The 12,695-nt window shown below is 21.6% G+C and overlaps 1 protein-coding gene across 1 annotated transcript; it reads left to right on the forward strand.

Annotated features, from left to right (window-relative positions):
* The first annotated feature begins 2,705 nt into the window (after positions 1-2,705).
* Positions 2,706-4,527, forward strand: LOC122850060 (BTB/POZ domain-containing protein 6). The gene is made up of 5 exons (XM_044149052.1): positions 2,706-2,982; positions 3,071-3,278; positions 3,345-3,765; positions 3,831-4,225; positions 4,297-4,527. Exons 2-5 carry the CDS (start codon positions 3,180-3,182, stop codon positions 4,504-4,506), a joined length of 1,125 nt encoding a protein of 374 aa, XP_044004987.1. The 5' UTR covers positions 2,706-2,982; positions 3,071-3,179; the 3' UTR covers positions 4,507-4,527.
* Positions 4,528-12,695: the final 8,168 nt, after the last annotated feature.

Here is a 12,695-nt window from a genome sequence, read left to right on the forward strand (position 1 = left end):
ATTCAAATATGCAGCTGAGTGCATTTAACGGCATTGACTGAGTAATTCAAGATCACTTATTTTTTTCAAATTCTATTTGAAATAAATAAAATATATTTAAATTATTATTAAAATTAATTAGCTGTTTAAATTTTACATGTGTCAAGGTTTTTCTAAAACCTTTAATATTATTTAATTTTTTTGATGTAAATTTATCTATATTTATCATCAATTTTTATATGATTTTAAAATAAAAATATCATTTGTTTTATGGTTTTTCATATGACCGGATTAATGAATGCGGGTCATAAAATTAATATCAATTTAATCAGCCAAGTTTAATTGTATATATGACCTGATGAACGAATCATTTATTTACAATGTTTATATTTTTGTAACTTGATTCAGAATACGGTAGTATTTAATAATAATATGACTCAAATTTTACTACACATAATATTGACTAATTTATTTGTAACACACAATCAAATAATATTATTATTGTTATTTTTTTAAAGACATAATATAAGTGTGTATATTTGTGAAATATATTTTACAGACATTCCAAAACCAAATTATACACATCATGTTTTATTTATTTATTTTTTATTCGAAAAATTCGACGATGCTTTAAATAAATTTTGCCAAATGGCTTGGGCCAAAGCGTTGGTATTTTCTATTTTAAAATTTCGTTGAGTTAATAATAATAATAATAAGCAAAATCAATTGAAAATAAAAAAATTTAATTTAATTAAAAAATGAAATAATAAAATTTAGTAATTGGAGATATTTTTTTCGTAATAAAAAAGGGTCAATTTTTTTTTTTTCGCGGAAATAATAATAGAGTTGTTTTTTATTCATAAATAATACGTAAAAAAATTCACCTAAAAAATATAAAAATTCATGGAATTTAAGATACAAAAATTAGAAAATAATAATTATATAAATGAAAATTAAAAAAATGAATTTGTTTATTAAAAGAAAATTTTTTAAAATGCGATTTTTCAAAGTTTAATATTTTTTTTTTGTTTAAAAATTAAATTAATAAATTGAAATTTTTTAAGTATTATGTATTTATTATAAATAAATAAAATAACAATGAGTGCAAAGTAGTGTTTTGCTTGTTAATTAACTGATTAATTAACACTCATTGTACTTTTTTTTATTTATAATATTTGAATTTTTGTCAAGATGAGACAATGTTTGTCGGATCAATTATCACTGATGGAATATTCATCAATTATTTTTATCTTTATTTATTATGTTAAATGGAGAACAATAAAAAGTATAAGTAGCTAATTTTTTTTATTTATTATTTCTCTCTCTTTTTATTTTATTATTATTATACTTTTTTTTTTTTTTTGTACCTGATTATATTTGAAATCCAAGGCTGGTTGTCAACAGACTGCGAAACATTTATTTATTTGTTTTAAATTTTTTTTAATCTATGAAATATTTGAATTTAAAATTAAAAAATCTTAAAATTTAATTTTTTTATTTTCAAATATATATTGGATTAACTTGTAAAATTTATAATAGATTTTTTTTTTTTTTTTTTCAATCTAAACACAGCTGTTTTGTAAAATAATATATATTTCTAATTTTTTTTTCACCTTAATACAGTGACCTGGTACAAAGCCTCTATTCATAATAAATTTTTTTTTTTAAGAGTCAACTAAGTCGATCATTCGTCACCTAAAAACCAGTCAAAATATAAATTCAATTTTGACCTTTGCTCCGTTTTCTCAGAACGTTACATCTTATTTTCACATAATTCATATTTTATTACCTTATTTAAGGCATTTTTATTTTATTTTTTTCAACTTCTAAACCTCGGTATATTTTTATTACATCTTTTTTTTGTTTTTATATTTAATTTCATAAAAAAAAAGGCTTTAAAAATCGTAAAAATTTAATTTATTCAAAAAGAAAATTATTAAAAACTTTTTAAAAATTTCAAAAGACAACTAAATTAAATTTCATGAATAATAAAAATTATTATTAAATTTACTAAGAATGCATACCATAATAATTTAAAAAAAAAAAAAAAAATTTATAACAAACAAATTGAGGAATAAACAAAAGTTTTTTTTGTCACGGTCCTTTAAGGATGTTTATAAACAAATTATACGACAATCATAAAAAAAAAAAAAAAGACCACATATCATCGATATATACACACGAGGCATCAGTTTTCTCTGACTCACATATTGGAGTTTAAAAAAAAAAAAAAGTCGCGGGGGACACAGAACAAGAACAAGATTGAAGAATAGATTTGTCTTGGCAGTTTGACGGGAGCACTCGAGTGTGAGGGATGACAATTAAAAAATATTAACTTTAAAAACAGAAAAAATTATTTACATTTTTAAATAACAGTGCAATAAATTAAAATATTATTATTTTAATTATCATAATAATATATAAATTATGTTTATAAATTTATCAATAAATATTCATTTAAAAAAAAAAATTTCAATGGTGAACAAAAAAAATTTTAACATTCAATTATTTAAAAATTTACCGGACAAATTATTTATCAAAAAAAAATAATATTATTTACTTATTTTGACAAGGTATATTAACAATGTGTCTCATTCATCAAATAATTTATTATTATTATTTTTAAATAAATAGAAAAAAAAAAAAAAAAAATTGTGATTTGATTTGAAATATTGTGTGTCAATGTGGGATATATTGCATATTTAAACAACGTGAATATAAAAAAAATAAATAAATAAATAAACATATTAATGGTTTTTTAAAAAAAAAGGAAAAAAAAATTTTATCTGTGGTAAACATTGCCAAACCCTTGTATGATTTAGATACGAAATGAAAGAGCGTGTACTTTTTATTTTAAAAAATAACGTCAGCGATATTGTGCATCGGTGTCGAATGAATTTAATAGATTAAATTTAAAAATGAAAAAAAGGTATCAAAGGACCGAGAGCTAGATGTCGATAATTTTATCATAAAAAAAAAATGAGAAAAAATTGGATTATGATTGTATTTATCCGTGTATATTTATGATTTAATTATTTTTTTTAATTTTTATATTTATTGTGAATTAATGTTAAACAATTTTATTTTACAGAAAAAAAATTAAAATGTGGCTGGGTAACATTTAGAACCTCGACAAAAAAAAATCGAGGAAACGTTTTTTTTTTTTTTAATTTTTTTTCAAGAGGATTTTGTGTCAGTTGATGGGATTAATTTTCAAGGACATGTCATCAAAGGAATCATTTATCCAGGCAGAGATCAAGATGACAATTGATGATCCATTACGAAAAGTAATTTTTGAGGTATGAAAATTGCATTAAAATATTTATAATTGTTATTTGTTGGTTGATTAAATAAAAATTGAACAGGTTGGCTGGCCAGGTGACACATGGAAATACATTGTTGATAGAAAAATATTTGCTGAAAAATCTGAATGGTTACGTGCAAGATTAATTGGACCATGGTCACCACCACCAAGTGATCCACCACCAATAATAATACTTGATCAACTTGATAAACGTGGTTATGATTATTTATTTAAATTTTTTAATGGTGAAAAAATTATATTTTCATCAGTAACAACAGCACGTGCAACACTTGATGCAGCACATTATTGTTTATGTCCAGAAGTTGCTAAAATATCATCTGATTATTTAATTAAAAATTTAACATCATCAACTGTACTTGAAGTTTATCATGGATTAAATTTTTATACAATTGATAATGATTATAACAATCAAAATAATACAAATTTATTATCATCACCAACTGATGATTTACGAGAAATTGGTAAATATAAATTAATTTATTTATATTTATTTTATATGATTAACATTTTTTTTTTTTTTTTACAGCTGTTGCATGTACAACATTACTTGCAGCATGTTTAACTGTTATTGATTTAAATCCTGATGATGTATTGAGTCAAGAAAAATTTGAAGAGTTAACTGCACAAGAAGTTGTTAATTTATCATCACGTGATGAGCTAAGATTAACAAAAGAAAGTATATTATTTAATGCACTTGATAAATGGTCAGGTGCTGAATGTCGAAGAAATGGTATTGAACCAACACCATTTAATAAACGTTCTGTATTATCTGATGACACATGGTTTAGTGTTAGATATTTATTAATGAGTGATAAAGAATTTATACAGGGACCAATGACAAGTGGTATATTATCAAGTTGTGAATCAGCAGCAATTGTTGCTAAAATACTTGGTCATAATAAAAATCATCAAAATGAAATGGTAAATATATTCATTCATTCATTTCATTTATCATCAAAAAATTTATCTTTATTTCTTTTTTTGTTTGACAGTTGAAAAATCAATCAGGTATCATCAGACTGTCATTAATGCCAAGAAAACGTAAATCTCCAGTTAAATATAAATATTGTATGAAACCTGGTAAAAAAGAACGTGATGATAATAAAAAAAACAGACGAAAAGAGTGTGCTAGTCAGGGACAACGTGCATGTGCACGTGTTGGAGACATTATTATTCGTGTTCTTGCCTGTGTTTTTGATTGATCAAACAAATCATCATCATCATCATCAAAAAAGGCTTTATATTTTTTTTTTATTTCAATAACTAAATTATTGTTATTTTTTTAATTATTTATTTATGCAGTTGATTTTCTGCTGTTAATTTTATTTAGACTGACTGTGTCTCGACTTGATTTTTTTTTTTTAAAATATTTATATAAAGAAAAAATATGTAGGTAAATTAATTATGATGATATAGAGTTGCAGTTGTTAGCTAAATATCACTGATGCCTTGGCTCTTTTATTATTTAATTTATGTTATTAATAACGTTGAATTTTATTGTGTCATTATAGTGAATAGAAATTTTTTTTAATTTTTTAATTTTACAGTTTATTGTGACCTGTGAATTTTTATTATTTATTAGCTTGTATTGCAGTAGTTTTTTTTTTGTTTTTTTTTTTTTTTCTACAGGCTATTTTTTTTTTTTTTTGTTGTAGAATTTATTAGTAGTTTTTTTTTTATTTTGTTGATAGATAACGTGAAATATTTAATATATGAAAAATTGTATGTTGCACTATTATTGTGTTAAATGTTGATATTACGTGACACATTTAATTGTGTTTATCGTTGTTGAGAGACTATATGATTATTGTTTAATAACTAGCTAAATTAATAGCATAAATAAAAATTATCATTTATTAATATTTCAACAATTTTATCTAAAATATTCTCTAGACAATTTTTTACAAATTAAAACAAATTTTACAAAATTTAATATGAAAAAAAAAAACAAAGAAATCTTACGAATTGTTACAATGTCAATGATTTTTTATACCAGAAATTAATAATTATTAATTCTGATATAATAAATTAAATATATTGATTTATTAATGGAAAAAAAAAAAGTTCAAATAAATAATTAATGGCCACCTGATGTTTTGCAAATGAAAAATACAAAAAGAGAGAAAATATTTATAAAATTTATTCAGGAAAAATTGAATTTTATTAATGTTTGTTATTATAAAAAAAAAAAAAAGAAACAAAATTATATTTAAAAATTAATCAAGTTACTTATTTACCTTGTCTTCGTCTATTTAAAAAATATTGTTGAGTGTGATATTTATAAAAATAATATATATAATGTTAATTATAATTGAGAATAAAAAATTCTTTTAAACAATTTATGTTATTTATAAAATTATGTGTATTAAATTAATGGCCTATTTATAAATAATATAAATATTTGATTACTGTCATCAAGTGCTATGACATGATGATGATGATTATTCTGAGGTCATCACATGTCAACTGTCAAGTATCAACAACAACAACAACAACAACAGCTGTTGAATTCCTGTCGGTAAGATTTCTGCTGCTTGATGTCGCAACTGTCGTCTTCCCAGTCAATAAACAAAAACAAAATGGCTGTCTAATTGTTGTTACTTTTGCAAACAACAATTGCAATCAATTGCAATTAATATACTGCTTGTTTATATAAATTCCAAGCTCAATTAATCAACCAAACATGGCTTCAGCAACAGGAACAACTTGTAAGAATGATAAAATTAAAAATATAATTCACAATAATACTAATTATTTATATTTATTATGTAAAATAGTTGAGAAATTCATTGCCAGGATGAAAGTTCATCATGCCCATCATCCAATGATAACTGGATATGCAATTCTTGGCTCAGTATTAACAGTTCTTTGGTCATACAAATCATGGAAATTATATCATGAAAATCCATATTTAATGACTGTACAAAAATACAGAAGAAATTATATTGGTAAGTCAATTTAAGATAAAAAAACAAATTGTTAGGTTATGTAATAATATTGACAATTATTTTAGTAATACGACCAGATGATCCAGCTGTTAAAATGATCAAACGAGGAAAAGTTGGAATGGATTATTAAAATAGAAATGTAAATAAATTCACTTCTGATAATTATTAGTGATGATAGAAAATCTTTTTTAATTGGAAAATTATATTGTCCAGAAACATCAGGTAACTTGGATTATTATTTAATTGAATAAAATGTAATAATAATCATTCAAAATATATATATATTTATTATTAATCAATTATAATTTCGAGTAGAATTTTTATATTTAAATACCTAGAACAAATTAATCATTGGTTTTTTATTTTTTACATTTAGTTGATATTTTAAAATCACTTGGATCATAAAAATTTTCACATTATCGTGACAATAAATATTTTATTGTTGGAAAATTGTATCAACAGAATTGTCGTTGAGCTTAAAAATGATTTTTTACTTTTTTTTAAATTTTTTTATTGAATCGTTAAGCAGGATTTCCGTTGTTACTTCCATTTTTCTCATTCTGGTTTTTTTTTTTGTTTTGCTATTTGGAGATCCATTTGGAATATTACGATTATCTTTATTGATTCGTCAATTCCAATTTTACAAATTGATGCACATCTCTTATTCCCATCAAACTTGATAATTATTATTTTTATTTTTTATTTTGATGTGAATAATTTTAATGATGTTGTTGCGTGTATTTCTAATTAACACCCAGCACTTTAAAGTAATTTCGAAATATTTCAATGCATTGCGTGATGCGTGAATTTTTTTTTTTTAATTAAAAAAAAAATTGCTTCTTATTCGAAATTAATTGAGCTATATTTCTATGTAATTGACAAAATTGTAGAATTATTATTGACAGTTTAAAAAATTCTACAATATATATAGGTTTTATTAATAGAATTATTTAGAAACAAGTAGTAAATTTTATTTTTAATTAAATCTTTCAAAAGATATTTATTAAATAAATAAAAAAAATAATAATAATTCAAATGAAAAATAAATCTACAAACGCATTTCTTTAACTAATTTAAAAACTTTTTTTATTTATTTCTTAGCTTGTTGAATATCAATTTTGACGTGACCTATTTTTTCAACCCCTATTTTTGCCTCGACAATTGTTCTATCTCTTGTTCTAAATAAAACATAGAGTAAAGTTTTAAATAAAAAAAAAAAAAAAAAAAATAGTTGCATAGTTTTTATATTTTTTATTTTTTGAATACAAATTGTATACATCCAGTGATTATCCCTTCGAGGCTAAAAAAAAATAGCACATATACATAAAGGGTGAATAAATAGTATTAAAAAATAATGATAATGTTAAAATTAATGAGGGTAATTTATTTAATATCGTCAAAGCGAATAAAAATTTTTTAACTATATATATTGTGTATCAGAAATTCTCTCATCCGTTGTACCTAGTCAATCGATTCTGAAGCTTCTTTCATTTTGGACCCCTCGGGGATATATGCTTCAACTGGCAAACCACCACTATGAAAAAAAAAAAAAATAAAAAATACATTATATATATAAAAAAAAAAAGTATAAAGCAAAATAAATCTTCCAACATTTTTTATCAGATTTAAAAAATAAAAACATTAATAACAAAAAACAGAAAAAAAGATAAAAAATTTTATTAAACTAAATTTTAAAAAAATTATAGCTGTTATTATAATTAATTAGAAATAATAATTTAAATCAAAAATACATTTATTTATTTATTTAATAATAATAACAATAGTATATTTTTAATATTTATAATAATTTATTATAAATATTAGAAATAAATTTTTAAAAATTACTTTATTTTTTCTTTAAGGTATTTTTTTTTTGGAGGTTTTTTGTGGCGTTTAATAATAATAATTAGTGTATTATTTTAATGTATAATTTTTGTTAAATAATAGGGGTAAATTTGGAATATTTTAAGTAACGCGCAGGATCGTAGGATCCAATGTGTGTTGTGTGTATCAAGTAAAAAAGTAGACGTGGGTTTCACGCTGGCGTATAGGACGAACGACGTGGTGTATATTTCTAAACCACCTACCCTCAAGACCTTATTTTTACAGTTGTTCAGTAAGCGTTTATACTACATCATTGACACAACGTTTTTTAATTATTTTTTTTATATATATTTGCTCGTTGATATTTTTTTTTTTTTGTATAATTCAAACAAAATATAATTCAAAAAAATAATTAAAATTAATTTTTAATAAAAAAACAAGTATATAAATAATTTATTTAAAAAGAAAAAATAATTAATATTATAGCTTGTTATAATTTTAAATAAAATTTTTATAATTTTTATTTTTTTTAAGGGATGTTTATTATTTTTTAAGATAATTTAAATTTTGATTTAGTGTTTTTTATTTTTTTTGTAAATCAAAGTTTATAAAGTGTTATCGAGAGTTATTTTACTTTTTTTTTTATTTTTATTTATTTTGCTGATAAAAGTGAGGGGTGAGGAGATATTAAGATAAATCAGAAGAGGATATTTTAAAATAAAGGACCTGTTTGGTCCTTACAATCGGCTCGGTGCATGTCTCAACCCCTGGAAGACAGACTTTTGCCCTGCAAAGATTTGCCAACATTCCTGAGGTAAATTTATTTATTTATTCTATTTTTATTTCTAAAAAAAAAAAAACAAATAAATCTACTTGCTCTATTATATTTTCATCCCTTAAAATTGAAACACTATTATTTGTCATTTTTTTTTTTCATTTAAAAAAATTAATAACAACGCATAATTTGATTTTAATTTGAAAAAAAAAAAAAAAAGCTCACGAGCCTTCTAGGTAATCGTTAATTTATGGAAATTTTTTTTTCAGCCTTATCAGAGGTCGAATCAACTCGTTCGTTATATTTTTTTATATAAAAAAAAAAAAAAAAAGATAAATTGTGTTTGATAATTTGAATTATTTTTTGCGGTTTTTTATTTTTTGTATGAAAATTATTCAAATATTTTTATGTATTTCATTTTATTTGGTTTTATCAGCATGTGTATACCTTGTCTGGATTGACCTGTTTTCTGTATTAATTTTAATAATGGGAGGCATCTGGCTCATGTTGCAATAAAACCAGACACCCACTTCATGATCAATAATCAACATTTTTTTTAACACTGACCAGTGCCCTTTACGTTATTTACTTTTCTTTTTTTTTTTTTTGTTAAAAGCTGTTACGGTATAATGGAATTTTAAGGCTTTTGATAGACTTATAGTATCAATATTTTATCACGAAAAAGGTTTCAATACCATAAAGGTAACCATTGAAATTTTTTTTTTTAAATAAAATAAAGTAAATTTACATGATTGATGTATTACAAAAAAGAAATAAAATATAAAAATACTTATGAATATTGTAAAATAAAAGTTGAATGGATTTTCAATGAAAATTTTTTAAAAGCCAACACATTTAATTAAAACTTTCCTTTTAAATAATTCAAAAACATGAAAAAAAAAAATTAATAGAAATTTTAAGTAAATATTATTTTAAAATCATTTAAAAGATAGGATATTAATAATGGATATAAAATAATTTTAGTCTTCTATATATAGACTATCATTTTAAAGCACTTTAGCACCTTATGATAGAGAGTACATAGACATAAACTAAAATCACCTTGCCTGCGGCCAATATGACATTAACAAGATGGTAATTAAGAAAATTATGTTTCAAAATTTTCTACTGTAATGCATATAATACTCACTGAAAACCACAACTTCAATTTATTGTCACACATGCACTAAACTTCAATTGCAAAAAGAAAAAAAAAAAAAAGTTTACAAGTTAATAAAAAATTAATAAAATCATTTTACAGTAGTGTATGAGTTATTTAAAAGGAAAAAAAAAGTAGAAATATAATTTATTATTTATTTTGTGGCTTGTTGGAATCAAGCCAAATTGATGTGTCTTTGTCTTGTGAATTTAAAACTATGTGTATAGCCAAAAACAGCTGTTGCCCTGTTGACTTGTTGCACTATCACATTTACTTGTATATAATAAAAACCACAATCGCGTGCAATATTACAACTCATTTATTAATTTAATTTTTATATTTAAAAAAATGCTTATATGACTGTTTAATAATTTTACAAATTATTTTATCAAAATGAATTTTAAATTGATTAATTTATTGAGAAAAAATTAATTTAAAAAAAAAAAAATTAAGACTCTAAAAATACATAGAATTTTTTAATTGTTTTTTTAAATTTTTATTTGATAATTTTATAAATTTAAAATGAAAAAAATATAAAATTTAAATGTGCAATAATTAATAGAAAAAAAAAAAAACTATATTTATTTAGAAAAATTAATTTACTCTTTTTAATTTTAAAAATTTTGTGAATATATTAAGAAAATAATCATATGTATTTTTTAAAACTCACACACAATTTAAAAACTCTATATATATTTTTTTTTTTTCTTTAGTTTAAAACAATTTAATGGCTATTAGTAGAATAAAGAAAAAAAAAGCACAAACTTTGTCTCATCAAAGTAAACTTTTTTTGAAGTTTAACAAAAGAAAAAGATAATAGAAAAAAAAAAATAAATATATTATTAAGACGAATTGTTGGTTAAGTTAGTTGGACATTTTTGAATTTAATAGTAATAGTTTTATTTTAGTGACGTTGACTAGTCCCAAGAGAATCTAAAGCAAAGTGCTTTTACGTGAATAAAAAATATTTCGTATCACTATCTTTCTAGCTTGCTGGTTTCTTTATTTTTTTTTTTCTATACTTTGTTTTTTTATATTTTTATTTTCATCAATTTTTCATGGTTTAGGTTTACCATGTAGACAGGTTTATATAGCTTTTGTTGAGGATCAAAATGAGCTTAATACAGTAGACAATTTAAATGAAAATTTTGATAGACAGGTTTGACGTATGTGATATATATACACTGTGCTTAAATTGTAAATCAATTTTGATAAATAGGAAAACCTGGCAAACTGTAAAAGTCAATTAACGTATCAATGTTGTATTAATATTATTTACCTCTTGATAATTATAACAAAACTAGGTCAAATAAATTTATAAACAATTATTTTACTTTATTATATACTAAAATTATATACACACGTATAACAAATAAACCTTGAAAATTTAAAAACTTTATATTTATTTTAATTTAATTTCAAACTTTTATATATCGTGTAATTTTTTTTTTTTTTATTTTTAAATATAAGAGGAAAACAAAATTGAAATATCCATTTGGCAGTAAATAAATTAATTACAATTTTATAAAAAATAATAATAAATAAAAATTTTAAAATAATTTTATTGAAAAATTCTGTGAACAGAATAATTTTAAATAAAAATTTTCTTTATTGATTTGATTAATATTTAATAATCAAAATAAAAATTTACAAATACGAAATATTTCAACTTGATTAAACAATATATATTTAAATAAATAATCCAATTTTTTATTTAATAATATTAAAAATGACAATGAAAAAAGGGAATAAAAAAAAAAAATTCAACTTATTGTGATCATAAAATATCTGGCAGACAAATGAAGTGAGAATATTGTGAAATAAAATAAAACATTTATTATATTTTTATAAGATAAAAAAGACGAGGATCATATATGAAAAGAAGAAAATTGTTGTCTATATGTGAGAGTATGTGAAAAATAATAAGATTTTTTTATCTTTAAAATACTCGATAAAATATATAAATAAATAAAAAAATTTCACATGAACGTGATGTGATTGTTAATAAGATTTAATATATGATCCTTTATCATCCAAGTACATATATAAACTATATACTAACTACAAATATACAAATTTTCAATTCAAAATGGTAATCGAGTTGGTGAATGTGAATTAGTTCTGGATCATTTGTGAGTTTCCTAAATGCCAATTGACCCATTGAATTAATCCTAGAACTCGACTTAATTGAATTTTGGTAATGTCGGTTATTTACCATTATAATTTATCAACAATTGTTTATCTAAATATCAGCTTACATAAATTTTAAATAAACAAACAAAAAAACAGCATAGAGCTTATGAATAAATTTTTTAAAAAATGTGTTAAGCTATTCCTTACATATTACTATTAACATATTTTTTTGTGGTTTTCTGATGCATTTTTTTTATAACAATAATAAACAAACATTTTATAAATTATGGACACATGCTCGTATGTTAAAAAAGTAGAACAATGGTTGGAATAATTTGAAATGAAAAATAATTAAACAAAAGAAAATTACAGAGACTATTAAAATAGAAAAAAAAAAAAAAATGATAATAGGATAGAAAATAGCAACGGTTGCAGTATTAAATTTGAGTTGATTTATTTTTGTGGTTTATGTGGATAGTATTTTTTTTTTTTTTTTTATCACAGCGAATGTGAAGTGGTGAAGATGAAAATGATAGTCTATTTAAACACACT

The sequence above is a fragment of the Aphidius gifuensis genome, linkage group LG2 (assembly GCF_014905175.1).
Source record: "Aphidius gifuensis isolate YNYX2018 linkage group LG2, ASM1490517v1, whole genome shotgun sequence".
NCBI classification, from domain to species: Eukaryota; Metazoa; Arthropoda; class Insecta; order Hymenoptera; family Braconidae; genus Aphidius; species Aphidius gifuensis.

Bases quoted from the DNA above. Each gene is read 5' to 3' on its own strand.
- LOC122850060 (XM_044149052.1), top strand. From the start codon at position 3,180: ATGGGATTAATTTTCAAGGACATGTCATCAAAGGAATCATTTATCCAG. The intron at 3,766-3,830 runs GTAAATATAAAT...TTTTTTTTACAG, and splicing joins TGATGATTTACGAGAAATTG to CTGTTGCATGTACAACATTA. The intron at 4,226-4,296 runs GTAAATATATTC...TTTGTTTGACAG, and splicing joins AAAATCATCAAAATGAAATG to TTGAAAAATCAATCAGGTAT.